Raw genomic sequence first — 19,410 nt, 5'->3', positions numbered from 1 at the left:
GCAGAGAAAGAAAGGGGACAACATTAGGCAAGCCCTGAACCCGATACTACCACCAGGAATCAGGGAAAATTAGCCCTTTTGGCCCTGGATGCTACTAAGGCGTTTGACAGGGTCGATTGATCCTTTATGTATTGAACTCTAGATGCTGTTCGTTTTGGACCCCAGTTTAGAAGTAGGATTGCGGCCAACTACACCTCCCTGGATACTTTACACGAGGTTAACCGGGAACTATCATCCCCAATCCCCTTGACATGCGGAACACAACAGGGCTGACCTCTTTCCCCCCTCCGGTTCGCCTTCATTATGGAACCACTAGCACAGCGTATACGTAGTAATGTATCAATTCAAGAGTTCATGGTCCGGGACTCTCCTCACAAGGTATCCCTGTATGCCGATGACGTTTTTAATGTCTCTTATTACTATTCAGCATTCCCTCCAAGCAGCCCTTTAAGAACTCTTTCGGCCAAGTAGCAGGCTTCGAAATAAATGATGGGAAATTGGGGGTGGGGCTATCCCAATGGGACGTCTCGTCTCTTCAATCCCTCTGCCCAATTCACTGGGATACCAACTCCGTCAAAAAATACTTGGGGGTCTGGCTTGCAGCTTGCCCAAAAAAAGCGCTCTGTAGCCAACTCCCCACCCCACCCCCCGCCTCTCATCAAATCGCTAGAACATCACTTGGAGAGATGGGTAGGCCAGGAGATTTCGCTGATGGGTCGAACAGTCTAAACTCTCTCTCTGCCTTCATTTTGTGCTCTTTATCCCCCATGCTACCCGACAATGGCAGAAACTGCTCTCGTCGACAAAGGTTACTCTGAAGTCATGGGACAAGGCTCTATAACAGAAAAAGATTCCTAGCTGCATGGGGCCATTATCTCCAATCTTCAGCAACCCTGCCTTCTCGCCGGGGTGTACTCAGAAGCTTTTGTGAGCGGGGGAGGGGGGGCAGGGGGTAAGGGGGTGAAACACGGTGGGCAGGGTTCTTCAAAAATTAAACTCAGCTATGTGAGGAAGGCCAGCCTCACTCATTCGCAGAATGCAAAAAGGCGTTCCAAACTCTTGGAAGCAGACAGGTTCTCATATGCTCAGTTACGCCATTGGATCATACACCCAGAGACGAGGCAAAAGACTACACAACTTCTGAGCTCACTTAAACTTACGGCCATGGAGGGTTTGGGAATAGGCGGGGTCAAATTATATAAACTCCTGGGGGAAGATCTGCCGACCTCCCGTCCGGAATACATGAGCCGATGGCAAGCAGACTTGGGCCATCGACTGGAGGATCCGGAGTATTTCAATATTTGGGTATGGGGACACACTTCCTCTAGATGCGTGACCAACAATGAGTGCTTTGAAACCTATTTTTCGTTGGCATTATCCTCCAGTTCAGATACGTCACTTTCAGGCTTCGATATTCCCCTCCTGCTGGCGAAACTGGAGTGCCAAGCTCCTACTACCACATGTGCTGGTACTGCCCTCCGATTCATTCCTTTTGGGAAACCATTGTGGCAATCATAGAATCTATCATGGACAGCAAACTCCCATGTGTCCCAAACCTCTGCTCCTGGGGGCCCCCTGTGAGGAGGTGTACCCGAAATCTGGGGTGCAGGCAAAACCACCGACGCATCTGTTGTTGGTTGCACGCATTATAATTGCCCGTCGTTGGAATTCAGCAGAGGGCCCGTACTCTCTTTATGGTGGATTAAGGCATGGGATGTGCAGTTGGCGGAGAAGGTCACAGCGGCAAAGGAGGGAAAGATCCACCAATTCCTGTCTACATGGGCCCCCCTACTGGATTACGACCTTAAATTCCCTGCGTTGACCTTTAAACCCCGTCTGGCGAGAGTATTTGCACCTGGGGGAAACTAAGTAACATTTGAATCCCGGGAGTAAACAGACTATGCGGACTGTGCAGGTTCCTGGGGGGGGGGGGAATATTGCTTCTTTTGGTGTAGCGTATGTCTAATTAAGTGCAAGCAGGATGATTTACGCTATGTGGTGACTTATGTAAGGGTTTTAAATCTTGTTATTTGTTCATTAAGAAACAAGCCCTATGAAGTCACGTACTTCCATCAAGAGCAAGGAAGGAGATGTGCAAAAAGATGCAACATGTTTCCAACGAGAAGTCACAATATTAACTGTTAGTTCTCAGCTGCGGGCGACTTAACTATCAGATGGTGCCAACCTTTTGGGTCTCATGGGAAACAGATGAGGTATTCCTTTTTGTCGAAAAGAGAGAGGCGAGAGTGCACAGCTTTTTTACTGACGAGTTCCTTTTTTTTTCCTAGTAGTTCATGATCCTGTAGATTTGTTTGTTAATGGGGTGCAGCCCACTATCTTGTGCCACCGTGTAGGGCACAGAAAGTGAACATGGAGTAAAAAGGCCTAGGCTATTGTGCCTTTGGTGTGGGTCGCACACCCCAAATTCCCACTTCGGGTTAATCGATTACTCTTTAGTTTCTTAATAAACTCAAAAGGCCAACTTTGGTAATTATTCAAAAATATAATCTTGTTTAATGTTCAAAAATATGTATTCTCTTCTGGGGCGGTGTGGAGCAGCCCAAGATGGCTGCTTAAGCCTTAGAGCTCTGTGTGGCTCCGGCATACATCCGCCTGCATCTGCGTCCACTGGCAACTTGCATACGCTTGCCGAGGCTGGAGAGTTGCTCCTTTGTGTCAGGCTGCACCTGGCAAAATCCTGACTCGATTTGCTGTCTGGAGACCCGTTTGCGGGGCCCCTTCGTTGGAGGCCTGCGGACTCGCTGAGGCTGCGGCGTGGGTTTGTCCCCCGCCTCCTTCCCCTTGTGCTCCGGCACGCTTTGAGCGCAGTGTAGCGCGAAACTGCCCACCTGCCTACTCCGCTTCGCCTATTGAGCACCCGGCGGAGTTATCTGAGGCCCGTCTGAGGTGCTGGATCTGGGCTCCTGGCAACGGCGGCCCCCCCTGGGACGGACCGCTCCGTGTTCCCTCGGCTGCCGGGGCCGTCGCTGGAGAGCGCCCTAACCACCGCCCCTGCACCCGGGGCTGGAACCCCTCCTCCTGGGCCGCATGTGGCTGCCGGGCCGCGACCCGGCTGCATTGATGGGCTTGGGAATCCTGGGCGGGCGCGGAGGACCGCGCGAATAAGGGGAGGACTGAGGGCACGGCGCTCACGGCACTTGCTCCCTCTGCTGCCGTCTGTCTCGCCTGCATCTACCGCCATTGTAGCAAGAACTGCTCCACAGTAACACCTTACCTGCAGCCCAGGTTCTTGGTCTAAAGGCCCTGTGGACGCTGGGTGCCTGGCCAATATTCCACTTCTGCCCTGCAGTGATTGGGCCCTTATTGGTGTGGACACTGCCGGGCTGATCCTACGCCGATAGTCCTGCTGGGGGGCTACCCCCAACAATACAACTGCTGCACCTCCTGATACCTGCTGACCTCTGTGGGCTGGTGCCCTCCATCGCATGTCCCCGGGGAGGGCCCCGGGGTCTCACTCTGCCTGCTGCTGCCACATCGCCCTTGCTGCTGCCGGAACTCAACTGCATTCCTGTTGCTGCATTGCCAACTATTGCTCAGTGGCTCCCCTGTCCTCTGGCCGTTCTCCCTACTCCGACGACTGCACCTCTAGCCCTCGCCGCGTTTGGGGCTGCACCAGCAATGCCAAATAAATCCAGGGGGGGACGTCCAAGGGGGGTGCCATGGATAGATGCACCAAGGCTGTGCCGAGGGGAGAGGTGGGCCATGCGTTGTCCTTGCAGGAGGAGCCGGTTGCGGCTCACTGTCCCAGTGCAACGTCCCCTGACCGGACTACACTCATGGAATCCATGGCCAAAACTTTGCCTCCTTCTACGAGAAGCTGGATGACATCAAAGCTAACGTTGCCTCATTAAAAACACAAGTGGATCAGGCGGGGACCAGAATCACTGATGCTGAAAACAGGATATCAGCTAATGAGGACGAGATATATGTACTGCAAAATACTGTCTCTTCTCTGTCCCGTGACATGAAAAGTGTAAGAGCAAAGTGTGATGACCTCGAATCGCGCTCTCGCAGAAACAACCTGCGTATTATAGGGGTTCCCGAGAATGCCCTCAAGGGGCGCATGGGGGATGCTGTAGAAGCCCCTACTCAAAGACTTACTGGGTAACCCGGCTCTGTCACCATATTTTACAGTTGAACACGCCCACCGTGCTCCATCACCGCGTCCCAAGCCGGGCGACACCCCAAGGCCCATCATAGCCAGGATCCTCAATTAACAGGACAGAGACCCCATCCTCTGATTGTCTCGGGAGAAGGGAGACCTGCGCCTTGAGTCCCACACTATTAGGATCTTCCCAGACTTCTCGGTTGCAGTACAGCAGGAGAGGCAGTTTTTTGGAGTCAAGAAGCTGCTTAGGGAACGTAATGTTCCATACGCTATCCTTTTCCCGGCACGTCTCAAAATTACTTACAATGGCAAACTATACTTTTTTACAGTCCCGGAAGAAGCGGTGAAATTCATCGAAGCACATATACCATTCCATAATCCTGCTGGGGTCCCCGACAACGATGATTAACTTGATGGGCCACTGCCCGGTGCAACCTTTCTTATCCAGTAAACCCGAGAATCGGAATGTTTCCATAGCAACAACACTGTACTGCAAATTTAACGTACCAGGCTCCCCTCAGTGCCTGGATGGACTGTGACCTGTCCCGGGAGCAGCTGACATTGTTTTTTATTGCCTCACAGGGCGGCGGGCTGGTCATCAGTCCTGGTTCGTTCTCCAGTATTGGCCTGTCTGCAATGGATGGACAGCTATGGGGGCCTGTCAGAGGATCCATCTCCTGCAGAACTTGTTACTGACAGCCCTCGCTGTCCTACATGTTATTCTAAGAGCTGTCCACACGGCAACAGCACACCTCGCTGCAATAGCAACGTTTATGCTTTGTTGGTTGTCACTGCTGGTTGGCCCCTGTTGGATGTTGCACTCCGACCTCTACTGTTTGGGGAGAGGCGGTTACATTGGTGGCACCTGCATTGGGGGGTGGGGGATTTCCACTGCAAATTGGGGAAGGGCAGTGAGGGTTGGGGATGGTATTGTTGGGGATTGGAGGGATGTTGAAGTAAAAGACAGGGCAGTTTGGCGGCAGTATACACTACATCGGGGCACCTCTGCCGGGCCTTTTTATATCCATTATGTAAGTTTCAACAGCGATTGTGGGATGTACCCTAATATTTTGAAATGACTACAACAGTGATATCTTGGAATGTCCGGGGTTTAAGCAACTTTACCAAGGCGCGTAAAATCATGGTCTATGCCAACAGGCACGGCTGTAAAATATTGCTTTTACAGGAAACACATTCTAAGGGCCGGCTGACTAGGTGCATGGCGCCATCATGGGGTCCCCATAAATATTCCACTGTTTACTCGACCCGCGCTAGAGGGGTATTGACAATAATTCATCGGTCACTTAAGTTTGTACTCCATAAGAGTTACATCGATACTGAGGGAAGGTATGTTATCCTGCATTGCGCTATAGCTAACAGGGAATGTTTAATGGTTAACACCTATGGCCCAAATGTGGACTCTCCTGACTTTGTTGACCAGGTAGCATCCATATTGCTGGGATACGTGGGGGTGCAGATCATCAGGGGTGTGGGGGGGACATTAACTTCATCTTAGACGTTATGCTGGATAGAACAGGCACAGCCCCAGACTGCTCTCCAACGCGGCGCGCAGGCTCTTGGCACATAGTGCAACCCTTGACATTTGTGACACATGGCGGGTTATGAACCTCAGGCGCATGAATATACTCACTATTCATCTGTGCATGACAGCTCCTCCAGAATTGACATGTTCTTTCTCTCTGGTACTTTACTGGGGAGGGTGGTGGAAATTGAAATATTGGCATATACCCTGTCAGATCATTCACCGGTCCAGTTGTCCCTGGAATTGGGAATGCCCGCCCCTACAATTGACACATGGCGTTTCAAGTCCTTGGCCCTACAGGACATAGTGTTCAAGGCTGATATTCTGTCCGACATCCAGTCCTATTTTGAGTTTAATACGCCCCAGTCCACTTCTTTGGGGGTACGGTGGGAGGCTTTCAAAGTCTTTATTAGGGGAATGTCAATATCTAGGGAGGCGGGAGTCCTCAAAGCCATAAGAGCTGCCCTTGCCAGCTCATAAGCCAAATTACGCGAGCTTGAGAGTGCTCATCCTGCAACCGTCGACCCTGTCATCCTTTCCCGGATCAGTGAGGAACTCCGATTCTTTCATTAACAGGCCACCAGAGAAGTTCAGTACTTCAGTCGCCCGCAGGCGGCTCGTAAATACGGGGAGGGGGACTGGCCAGGCAGGATGCTGGCGGCATTGGCCAGGGGCGAGTGGGGCCAAGCGCAGATCATTAGTGTCAGGGATAGCCTGGGGGTGGAACGGTGGTCTGATCAACAAATTTTGGAAGTCTTCACGGACTTCTACTCTGACCTGTACTCCCAACCCCCCCCCCCCCCGAGCATAGTGAGTCCCAAATGCGCGACCTCCTCGAGCAGATCCCAACGACCATAGTTTCCCCCGCAACCAGGGACCAATTGGATTCACCCATCCTTCTAGATGAAATAGTCGAGGCTATATCCAAATTCCCCAAAGGGAAAGCACCTGGTCCTGACGGGCTAACAGCTGAGTTTTATCAAGAGCACGTGGCCATTCTGGCCCGTAAATTGCTAGAGGTTTGGAACGAGTCACTCAAACTGGGCACCCTTCCCCCATCGCTGCGTGATACCGTCATTACGGTCTTGCTTAAACCTGGCAAACCCACTGACGAGTGTGGATCTTACAGGCCCCTCTCGCTAATGAATTTGGACACCAAAATCTTTGCCAAAGTAATTGCTTACCGCTTCCTCCCGGTCATGTCGTATATGGTGCACAACGACCAGTCAGGCTTTGTACCTGGGAGATCAACCTCCCACATCAGAAGGCTGCTTAATGTCATTTCGCGCATTGACCACGGTGCGAGTGCCGTTGCGGTCACGCTAGATGCCCAGAAGGCGTTTGACATGGTGTCTTGGAAATATATTTGGTTGATTTTGGAAACTATGGCCATAGGGCCTAAAATGATAGCATACATTAAGCTGCTGTACACTTCTCCGGTGGCCAGGGTTCGAGTTAACTCCCAGATGTCCGGTCTGTTCCACCTCTTCAGAGGTACTCGGCAGGGATGCCCTTTCTCCCCAATATTGTTCGCCCTGCCAATAGAACCTATAGCCGACTTTGTCAGGGAGTGGCATGCGCGCAAAGGGGTGCGGCTGAAAGACTCCCCTGAGATTATCTCACTCTATGCGGACGATGTATTACTTTTCATTAGAGACCCAGCTGTTCATCTGGACCCAATCTTACGCAACATCATCCACATAGGTACATACTCTGGGTTCACTATAAATTACACTAAGTCGGAGATATTCCCCATTATTATCTCCACGATACAACCCACCACCGAGTATCCGCTACGTTGGTCCCCGAACAGGATCAAGTACTTGGGAGTCCAGGTGTCCCTGTCCAAAGGTTCACTACTAGCAGATAACTATGGGGCTGCTGTAGAGCAGGTGGAGGCCAAAATTGCACGGTGGCATACACTTCCACTATCACTAGCCGGGAGACTCTCGCTGGTAAAAATGATTCGACTTCCCAAGTTGCTATATATGTTCAGTAATGTCCCCGTCTGGCCGGGTAGGAGCTACTTCATGAACCTGCACAAATTGCTTGCTCAATTCCTATGGCACTCTGGCGCGGTGCGTAAAAAGTGGTCAGACATGTCACTACCCTATGATAGAGGGGGCTTCACAGCTCCGGACTTGCTGCGATATTGGTCTGCATCACAGGCACAGTTCGCATCCGATTGGTACCCTGGGCCCCCACCACGTCCCCACGTCAAACTGGAGGTACTGGCAGCGGCAGACACTAATGTAAATGTCTTTGGTTCTAAACCGGCAGTATGAATCTGACTCGCCTATTGACCCGGTCCAGACCACGATACAGGCTTGAGGCCAGATGTTGTAAAACTTGGGACGAACAATGCCCGTACTACAAATGGCTTCCTGTCTGGTACTTTCCCGGGCTGGAACCCACACATGACATTGCCCTGGCCCGAAGCTGGGAGGCTCTGGGATACCACGCCCTTTTTCTATCCAGAGGGGCAATTTATAACACCACAGATGTGGAGGCCGAGACATTCTGGTTCCGTTCTGGGGCTTATGCAGTACTACAGACTCCGTGCTGCTTTCAGGAATGCATGGCCTGTCTTCCCTGATGAACCCCTGGACTCTCCTGGGATTGCCTATATTGCCAATTCGGGTGGAGCCCGTGGGGTGGTTTCTTCTTTGTATAAACTTCTCATGTCTGCTGCTTCTCCACTTCCGTCCAGGGCTCGGGATGATTGGGCCTCCGAGCTGGAGTTGGATCTCACTGATCAACAGTGGGAGAAAATGTGTTCTCATACTAGTAGGGTGTCCCTAAACTTCCGCTACCGCACCATACAATATAAATTGCTCAACAGGCTGTATTACACTCCATGTAGAGTCTTGAGGTGTGCTCCTTCTGATCTCCGGCTCTGCCCCCGCTGGGGCGCGGAAGGGGCTGATCATCTGCACATGTTTTGGAACTGCCCGGAACTGGCCACATTCTGGAGGAAAGTCATGGAGACATTGTCTGCGATCACTGACACTGTGGTGGATCCCAATCCATTGGGGATTCTGTTTGGGGTATGGCAGTCTGGGGGGGGCTAAAGACATTGTTAAGTTTCTGAATGTGGGCTACGTAGTGGCCAAGAAATGTATCCTACAAAGCTGGAAGAACCCTATTCCCCCTACATTCCATAAATGGTTAAACTTGGTCCCGGAACTGTGAGGAGGAATTCCTGGTTATGCTCCCGGCATGTTCCCGTCCTCAAAACATATGGTCTCCCTTCAATAGCTACTTAAATAGCCTAAATGACACTTGTCGGTGGATGAGCCTCCTAGCTTTTCCATTAACTATTTGGTAACTTGGTGCGCCGTGATATGTTGTTGCTCAATTTCTGTCATTCTACTCCTGCTTATATGTTTGTGTTTTTCTGCATAATGTACCAGGTTTATGTATAATGCTCTGATGTGTGTGTATGCCTCTGCCATCAAAAATAAAAAAGTTTAAAATAAAAAATATATGGATTCTTTAGGTACAAAAAGGTTTTGCGCTTAATTGGTTAAACATCACCAAAAAAGCTATTGCTGTCTGTTAAGGTAAAAACAGAAAACCCATCCGGCTAATGCATTTCGGAGTTAATCCTTCTTCAGAGACAGATTGTTACTGTACTACATACATTATGATGGTTATATATTACAATATCCATTAGACATATCCACAATGTTCAGTTCAAGGTTGAACAGTGCACCGTGCACAAAACAAGTTTAAAATAAATATATATATATATATATTAAACAGGGTGCCCACAAGGACAAACAAATGTACAACATAAATTTGAGAGAGAGAAAAACAAAAAGAAACAGAGGACCTTTCATCAATGTGTATGCTCATTCCGAGGTATTTTACGTCATATCAAGCATTTAATAACGTTTATCATACGTGTGAACTACAGTGTTTAGCATCGTGACCTCTCATGTTAATTGAATTGCTAAATATTCTAACTTTCAATGCAAGTCTTAACGTGCTAAGGTGCTTAATGGCCAGTATACTTGGTGCTGATACCATGTGGCTATGCAGTACGATGTGTGTTTAGTGTCACTGTACTGTTAGCCAAGATATGCAAAAACGCGATTTGTGCGCATGTTGAATTCTTCCAAATAACACTGCCTGACATGGAGAGAGCAAGCGTGTTATCTTCTGTCGTCCTTCTTATGCACTGACATTAAGTATTAATCCGATCAGAGATCGCGCATCTTCATTCCGTCCATACATCTTACCTGGAGCGCAGCAGGCAACGTCCTGCTCTGTCTTCTACGAACAGCGTCTGATACTCGTGGTTCATGGCGTTGCCCTAGGCAACATTAAGTAAGCATTATGGCCGCACGTAGGCTTATGTGTCGGCCATATTGGTTGTGGCTAACATTGTTCAATTCAATTTCTTACAGGTTGTACATGTGCCACGGTCTGCACTACGTACTGACGTTTAGGAGGATGTTTATCCGTGCATCTCTGTATCAATATATCGACTTATATGTTAACACTGAGTGTACTAAGACATCTGAAAGCACGTGTTATTGAGGGCGACGGCTGCTTTAGTATTAGTATATGAGTACTACAGTGCTTCTATTGATATTAAAAGATATGCTCAAGTAAGTTGTGAAAATAAACGTGTGTTATGGTAATATAAGATATGTGATACCCGAAACCTAGATGCACAGTAAACGATTCATGTAGATATGTAATTAGTGCATAAATCTGTGTACAAGAAGAAATAAATAAACTATAGACAATGTCTATCTAAAAATTGGTGAGCGGCCACTGAACAGTTATAGATTAGCAGTGGCCTCTCCAATATTTTGCCAACTGATTAAAATCTGGACCAAACTTTTTCATAGCATAGTGCATATGCAGCATTGTGATATATGCTTTCTTGATAAATAATAATATTGCAATGTTCTATGTTCATTACATTGCATGGTGAACAGAAGGCTTAATTATTACAAAAAGCAGTTTAGATCAAATTCCTCATTCAGTCCTCGCGGTGCCAAAGCTTCAAGGCGATCTATCCAATAGGCTTCTCTTTGTTGTCTTCTTTTTTTCGAGTCTGTATGTGTACTTGGTGCTTCACGAGTTTCCAAGACTTGGAACTTAACTTGGGAGATGTTATGTTTTTCATTAAAGTGTCTTGCTACTGCTGAGTTGGTATTTCTATTTCTTTTACATGACTTGTGCTCGTTAATCCGGATTCTTAATTTCCGTCCCGTTTCTCCAACATAGTAAAGTCTGCATGGACAACGTATGCAGTAAATGCAATTTTCGGTGTTGCAAGTTCCATAACTTTTTATTGTAATCTTTTCTCCCGTGTATGGATGCGGGACTAGTCCCCCTTTCATGATGTTGTTACAATTGCTGCAATTCAAGCATGAAAATGTTCCTGTTCTCTTTGGTTTACACCTTTTGGTTCTAATGTCTCTTGTGTTGGCCAGGTGATGCCTTAGGTTGCTTGATCTTTGGTAGGCAAACAGAGTCTCTAAAAAGATGTTTTTAGTTCTTTCATCACTTTTCAGTATTGTCCAATGTTCATTTATGCATCTCTTGATCTGCATGCTTTGAGAAGAATATTTTGACAAATATACCAGTGATGGAGATAGTTTAGTATCCTTTGGCACAAGGGTACTAGCTCTTGTTAGGGCTTGTACCTTCACTTTTGCTGCCTGTAGGTCTTCATTCGGGTATCCCCTTTCTTTAAGTTTTCTACTTAGTTTCTCTAGTTCTTGTTCGCATTCTCTTTCATCAGTGATGATTCTTTTTAGTCGCAGCATTTGTCCATAGGGTACATTTTTCAAGGTGTTCTGTGGATGGAAACTCATGCGATGTAATCAATTATTTCTGTCGGTGGGTTTAGTAAACAAAGAAGTAGTGATCTGTTGGTTGTGTGCATTGATTTTAATATCCAGATAATGTATACCTGGGTTACCGATTTCTGAGGTGAATTGAATTCGCGGATCACTACTGTTAATGTAAATCATTAAATCGTCAAGTGACTCATGTTCCTTGCCAAATATGTCATCTATGTAACGTACCCATTTTTTTCAATTTGTTTTGCCATTCAGGGTTTTACAAGATATAGGTAATCTCAAATTGATACATAAACGCATTTGCGTAAGCTGGTGCCATTGTGGCTCCCATGGCAGTTCCGGAGGTTTGGATGTAGAATTCTTTGTTATATTCAAAGTAAGAGTTCATTGAAATAAAGGAGAGCAGTGACAAAATAAATTCCTTCACTGCTCCCATCTCTTCTTCCTGTAGTAGGAGCCATTCTACGGCCTCCTGCCCCAGATCATGAGGGATACTTGTGTAAAGGTTTACCACATCTATAGTGAACAGAATGTCATTTTCTGTCAGTTGCACTTCTTCAATGATATTCAGGAAGTGTGTGCTGTTTTTCACATACGTTGATGTTTTCAGTATTAAAGGTTTGAGAAAAAAGTCAATATAGGTGCCTAATGGTTGCAGAATCCCACCTGTGTCAGCTACTATTGGTCTTCCAGGTGGGTTAATGAGGCTCTTATGAATTTTGGGCAACAAGTAGAAGTGAGGTATGTTGGGTTTGAAGTTGAGTAGAAATACCTTCGTTTTGCTTGTTTATCATATCTTTCTTCTGCTTTGACAAGGAGTTCTTCTAAATCTTTTAGTATCTCCATGTCGGGTCATGATCTATTTTTGAGTAAATGTTGTGGTTATGCAATTTTCTCTCACATTCATTTTCGTAATCTGAGGTGTCTAGTAACACTAATAAGCCCCCTTTGTCGGCTGGTCTATCCGTCAGAACGAACAATGAATTGAATGTACAATCTGTGGCAAAGTACCATTACAGATCATGGCTGGGGAGACAAGTCACGATAAAACTGGTAAACAGACTTCGGTCGCCGGCATAGCTTTTTTATGTATTTGTTTTTGAACATTTTATCGACTGGTAGCTTTTATTTACCCAAGCACTGGTCAAATAAGAAATGAAATATATTTCTGTTCCAATTGTGTTCCCCTCAAGTGCCAAGGACGAGTATGCTTGTTCTTTTTGCATAAACTTACATAATAGCCTGGCATTTAAGGAGTATCTGGATTTGTTTATATGTGTATTAAACTGAACTAAGCTAAGCTTGAAGTGTAAAGATCAGTAATGCCTCCTCTGAAATCCTCTCCTACAGAATAGAAGAATTCCGGCATTACATAAGTTTCATCCTAAAAAGGAATTTCCACAAAACATGCAGGGAGGTAGGGCAGTGTTGTCAGATAGTTGCCGGAGGTTAAGCTCAAAAGTCCTCTGTAAGCAGAATTACGAGACGCTGTAAAAGTGCTGAATTCCTACTACAGATTTCAAAGATCCCTGTGCCTATCATGAATTGGTTTGCAGTAATCTGGCACAGCTTGAGGCCCTCCCCACCCCCATCCCTTTCTCCCTGTAAAAGGCCGGTGCATCATCTCACTCACTCACTCACTCACTCACTCACTCCCGTTCTCCATCAGCTGGAGAATGAATCTACAAGTGGTTTACAGGTATCTCACACTTACCTTCAAATCTAACCGCTTCACCACAGAGTTGGAGCACAGGCCATGCAGTAGCAGTTTCACGCCTACAGACCAAAAGAAAATAAGAATAGTATTTCCCACTACTCTATTTGTAGAACATAATTATACAAATAATGACACACAAGTACCTAGAATGCCTCAAAAGGATACAGGCATGACCCTCCTCCCCTCTGAATAGAGGCTGTTGGAGAGGGGCTGACTTAACGGACAAACAACCTCTTTGCTTCTTTCTCCCACTTAACAGTCCATGAGTAATGTGAACATACAGACTCTTCCCTCAGATCCCTGTGAGAGAAGAAATACCTACAACCCCCGCTACCCTGGTTCCCTTTCAGTCAGTGGTGGTCACAGTATAATGAGGGCCACATAGAACCCAACCTAGCGACATCAGAAAGTTTTGGTCCATAGAGGATGAAACAGACACAATGTTATATAGCCACAGTTTGCCCTACAGCCCATTTCAAATCATTTTATTTTTACACCTTAAAGAGAACCATAGATATACCTCTGCATTTAGGTTTATACAGTGACAGTTTCAGCAATGTGTTTATGAAGGATAACATGTCAATTTAACTGAATATGAGAAAATGCTATAAGGATAAGATTGCCCAGTGATAAGAGTGATTGCTGGTGATAACTTCATGAATGCCCTATTGATCAATTCCTCAGTGTGGAAATCGTGAAGTCAGAGGAGTAACCCAGAATAAAAGATTCTCTTCCAAATGGAACTGAGAGATGCCAGAGATTCCTTTGATTCAGAGACATGCAAAGTGTGGGGCAAGCTCTACATTGCAGGGGTGCATGTTAGGCTTCTGCCCTATACAGCATTCAATTCATGAAGGTCCAGTAATGAATGCCCACATATTCCCCAGGAGTAGGTCTGTGAGCAGGAGGAGGAGGATGAGGATGGTGATGTGGAGGAATATTTTGAGGTGCAACAGTGTGCCTAGAAAGAGGGCTACCTTAACTTCACCGCTGTCTCTGAAGACCAATGGCGTTTTGTTAATGTACTTGCCAATACACATTTAACAAAACATCAATGCATTGTTTCACAAGTAAAATGTTTAATTAGATCATTTAGGAGAAATTAAGAAATTGAAATTTAAAAAAATTAAAAAGGCAATAGCAGCCACCAAACTATTTGACAAATATCTAGCGAGTGCTGCGAAAATAAATATATGTGAAATTATTTTTTTGTGAAAACAATACTCACCAAACCTCTCCAGACATGTTTGGCTCCCCCACAATAATAATTTTCATATATTTATTGTTAGAAAGTGAAAAGCTCAAATGCACAATAGTTTCCCCTCTCAAAAAAAAAAAATTATATATCTCATATTGTAAGAAGAGGGAGCTTTAATCCTCCTACCCTATAAATGAAGTAAACTATCCACTTCCCTCTCTGGTTCTACATAGCAACAGCCAAGTGAAGTGAACTCTTGCCTTCCGTCTGCGTTCCTATCACAGACACTCAAGGCCCGTTTGTGAGCGAGGTCTAGTATTTCAATACATATATACACATTGAAAGCATGGAGAGCACGAACCAGAGAGTAGCTGTCTCACACTCTTTCAACATCTGAGTCTTACCCTCTTCGCTCAGCATGCAATCACTGAGCAAAATATCCGTAAAGTGGATGTCATTCTGTAGGAGCCTCCCCAGGATATCGCTCGACTCTACCGACAGGTTCAGGGTTGAAAAATCCAGCCGGCCCCGTCCTCCTGGATCATCACGGAGCTCATGTAGCTGCTTAAGGACGGTTTCCTGGGGCTCGAATCCCCCTTCCTTACACAGGCGGATAAAGCTCCTCCGAAACTCTTCCATCTCTACTAGAAGCTTCTGGTGCCCTGAAGCCAGGCGAGGGCATGGAGAAGGCTATTAGGGCGGGCGTCCCCTGAATAGATTGGAAGACAATCAGCAATGCCCATTACATACCTACAATGCACAATGAGGCGGTTTTAAGGCCTTCTCAGGAGAAACTGACTGATGCACCATGCATTTACACTATGACCCTACATGCACATTGCCTCTACACGTCCCCCAGACATTGCCACCAGCACACAAGCAAGAAGGTTGATTTCTTTATGCGACTTCCAAGGAAAAGAAAATGTGAGACACGCAGCAGAGAAAACAAACTGCAAGACACTGGGCCTGGTTGAGACGCAAGGGTGTTAATAATCATTCGCTAAAAAAGCGTTAAGGGCAGCCCTGATCAGCTGCTAATTAGCAGGAAAAAATATATTATATTAAAAATCCAGAGAAGGGATACTTTGTCTGGAAGAAGTAATCACTGTGCCATTGTAGAGGCTTTGCCAATCTCCACATTCCAGCCGTTTGAATAGGTGTACAGATACTACACATTCACAACTGTGGAGACGAGGAGAGGCTCTATAATGTCCCACAGAGAACGTCTTCCAGATAAAGTACCAATTCTCTCCATATCCTCTATATCTTAATATGGAGGTGAGAGACAAGTTGTGTAAGCATTTGCTACAGCCTGCCCGCCAGCTTTTGCCGACAGTGGTGCGAACAGAGGGGGAAAAAGCATTTTAGAAATGTGGGTGGGGAGTCAGCCTTGGTAATTTAGGGTTGATCTGATTACCCTCTCAAATGCACGGATTACATTAAAGGTGAAAACAAGGGCCTGGGACATGAACAATAGCTTGAAAACACTCTATAACAAGAAACATTACAAAATGTTCAGTACTAAAGGCTTCCGACCAAACTTTCCATGCAAATATCTCACAAGGATTTGTAGTGGGCAATTAAAAAAAAAAATCACCTGCATGCGTTATAACATTCACCCTACATTGGAGTATGTCGGTAGTTGGTCTGGTATTTTGTACGATAGAAAGTGCTGTGAGAAACCTGGGGGTATTCGCCCATGTAGACCCGGAGATTCCTCTATTCAGGTGTCATGGGGAAGAGCCATTGCTTTTGGATCCCTTCCCTGGGGGTGGACTAGCGAGGGAGGATCACTTGGGTAGGGGAATCCGGGGGAACAACCATGGAAAGCCTTCAGGTAAGACGCAATATCCTACTGAGACAGTAGGGGATAAGAGTAGGGGATGAGGAAGATGTCCCTGAAGCCTCAATGGGATATGCAGGTCCATTTATCCCTGATCCAAGAAGGAAGCCTGAATATAGTAAAGTAGCAAAGGTGGGAAAATGTGAAGACCAGAGGTAACAGAAACTATGGTCTAGCCTAGACACAGATTTATTCCCCCTACCTCAGATCGCAGGTCACCACCAGTCTTTCCATTTCGCTTTACCAGCAGTAAGAAATGACCTTGGAAAAGGGGAATTATCCAGAATAGATGAACAAAACCAGGGGTTCCCCTTCTTCCTTTTTTCAATCACTATTTTGTTCCTTAAACTGTAGGAGGCAGTATCAGTCTTATCCAGCTCCCCAGCCCCCATTTCCAACATATACTGAGAGGAGGAAGAGGAGACCTAGAGTTAGAAAGATAACCTATGGGAAAAGTCCCTAAAGTACTGTGAGGAGGAGGATGAATGAGAGGCACACTACACTACACCACACCACACCACACCACTAGCATGTCCCTTTAATTAGGTCAGCCAAAGTCAGACAGACAAAACTATGTACACCTGACTTCTATTAAATAACTACCGCGTTATAAAAGGTGGAGTTCTGCCAGAGAAACTGAGTGAGCCATGTGTGCTGAAAGGGCTGTGGGAGCTGAACTCCAGGAAGCTGCAGCAGGAGGACCCCCAGGGATCCAGAGGAGAGCGGGCCACCGAGACACTGACCTGGTGTGTGAGAAGGGTCACAGCATGACAAGCTAGCCAGACTGGGGCTTGCCGATTCTTGTTGCTCGTGGCCAGGCAATTGATCGTTCCCCTGGGAGGTATCAAGGTCCCAGGGGTATCTGATGGGCAGGTGGTGAGACCCTGACCTCAACAATGAAGCTAACAAGTCTTTCCCTACAGCATTGCGCTAACCAGTGAGTTTCTATGCGTTGTAGTGGAGGAGTGGTCCAAAAGACCCTCCTTGCCTACATCCCCTCCCCAGGTGAGGGCCATGGCTCATTGGGCGTCCCCTCAGACCACCCGGGCCCAGGTGGTTGGAGGGTTCACCTGCTGAAGACATTGCCCACAGGTATTGAATTTAGCTAGGCCCAGAAACCATTTTGTCTATCAAAGATGGTGTGAGCTCAGCGCACTGTAGCGCGGCCCCCACCCTCGGAGAGTTTCAATTATCCCTGTCGCCGCAGCACCCTGGCAGATCCGCTGTGAGCCCGTTCCCACGAACAAGACAGACATGAGCTAGCATAAGATACGAACACTGTAACATTTCACCGTCCACAGTGTATCACTGCTCCCAGAGTGACCCGGTCAGCGAGGCCTGGGTGATGGGAAGATCTGTAGAATGGTCATCCGATGAAAGCAGAAAAATACCCAAATACGAATGTCAAAAACTACTTTTAATACGTGTAACCTTTCCATAAAACTACTTCTACTAAAGAAACCTGTAAAATTGTGTAATTATTGTAAGAAACGCATGTTTACATGACACCAGCAATGAAGGACCCACACCCCTGCAGGGGTGTGCAAATGATAAAAGCATTCCGGGGGATTATTCTCTATATGTATCATTGAAAACCGTACACCCCGCGGTCCCTCGCCATAACTGAACTAATGCTGCTAGAGTACACAAGAAGCCGAATGTAACCATGCAGAGGGCTCATGTGAAGGATGTGCGAGAATGCACTTGTCATGCGTGTATGTCTAAGCCCCTTATGTGCCACCACCGTCACATACGGTGGCGGGTCATTTTCTATGTACTCCACCAACCTCAATACTACCTCACTTACTGCAAATGTATATGCATATAACTAAATACTGTAATTGTTAAAACATAGTGTACGAATAAGGTGCTTAGACTGGATATAATTGAGACACATCCAGCAAAGTGAAATGTATGTTTTCAAGTGATTCAAACAAATATTATAAAGTGTTCAAATGATTGTGATGTTTTCACCTCTAAAAGCCGGCAACACACGAGGAAGATACCTTTGTGGATATGTGCAAGGCCATTTCCCCTCCCACCCTGCGGAGACTGCCAAACATGAGAGCAGAGGCCCGCGCCGCGCTGCTCCACCTCCCCCAACCAGACTGGAGCCGCTTCAAAGATGTGTAGCCCCCTCCGCAGCACCCAAGGCCACGGCCCGCCACCTGCATAATTTACAGCACAGCAGTAAACCTCTGCCTGAGCATACACTTCCAAAGGCGCCCCCTCGTAAACCCCACAACCCACCGGATCATCTTAGACTTATGGCCCTGTGCAATCAGGACACCCAACACTGTGGCAACACACAGCGGCACATTTATAACCACATCTAACAAGACAGGGAGGCATGTACCGTCCGTCCCATGCCCTGAAGCTTAGCCCCTCAACCTATGGCTCCGGTCAACAGGACACTGGTAACCATGCCCTGACGAATGGCCATCAGACCCCTCACAAGGTGCATTCCTCCTGTGTTGCATTAACCTGTAGAATAACCTATTGGAAGATTTACTAAAGAAGATAATATTGTAATGACTGAATGACTGCGGTGTGCATGGCCTAGGGCAAATAAGTCAGGAAAAGACATTCATCTCTGACACTGGCCGCGATGGCACAACAACACCGCCCGGATGAACTCAGCCAACCTGCAAGGCCCAGCCCGACCCACGAGGCTGACCAGTGACGTCCTCCAGCCGAAGCCAACTGCATCGCAGCAGCACCTATAGTTAGTCATCGCCACCCAATCCCATCGAACTTGTGCCCCCTATAGTATGTAGGTTCTTATGACGTTTTTTGTAAATATATACGCCTGTCTTTGCTATTGTCAGACAGAGCGCTCTCGGAGTTTGCAGAGTTCTTTGCATGCCCTATTCTGATTGATAAACTTCCATTTAAGCTCACCCGCACTCTGTCTTGGCTTTATTCCCGATTTGGGAGAGTCCGTCATTGTCTCTCATTGCGGGGAGGATCGTGCTGGCTGGGGACGCTTGCCTTCAGCGTTAAGAATCCCGGTGTCCATGAGTGAGGCTGGAGCGGGAGCTTTGAATGAGAGAAGAAGTGTGCGAGCGGCATGATAGAAAGAAAATGATACAGAACTGTGAGAGCAGCAGAAAGGAGTACAGAAGAAAGAGTTGAAACCATGTAAAGAAAGAATA

General features: G+C 46.9%; 1 protein-coding gene across 1 annotated transcript in view; it reads right to left on the bottom strand.

Moving 5' to 3' along the window:
- The window catches only part of LRRC45 (leucine rich repeat containing 45), a 366,996-nt gene that overhangs the window by 273,275 nt on the left and 74,311 nt on the right, over window positions 1-19,410 (bottom strand). Inside the window, exons 2-3 of the mRNA XM_069655316.1 lie at window positions 14,817-15,121; window positions 13,212-13,273 (exon numbers count right to left, since the gene is read on the bottom strand). Coding sequence (XP_069511417.1) covers window positions 13,212-13,273; window positions 14,817-15,051 — 297 coding nt within the window. The 5' untranslated portion in view covers window positions 15,052-15,121. The remainder of the gene's footprint in view (window positions 1-13,211; window positions 13,274-14,816; window positions 15,122-19,410) is intronic.

The sequence above is a fragment of the Ambystoma mexicanum genome, chromosome 3q (genome assembly GCF_040938575.1).
Source record: "Ambystoma mexicanum isolate Mex_15411 chromosome 3q, UKY_AmexF1_1, whole genome shotgun sequence".
Taxonomy (NCBI): domain Eukaryota; kingdom Metazoa; phylum Chordata; class Amphibia; order Caudata; family Ambystomatidae; genus Ambystoma; species Ambystoma mexicanum.
The sequence above is the reverse complement of the archived record's forward strand: the minus strand, read 5'-3'. Positions and strand labels throughout refer to the sequence as shown.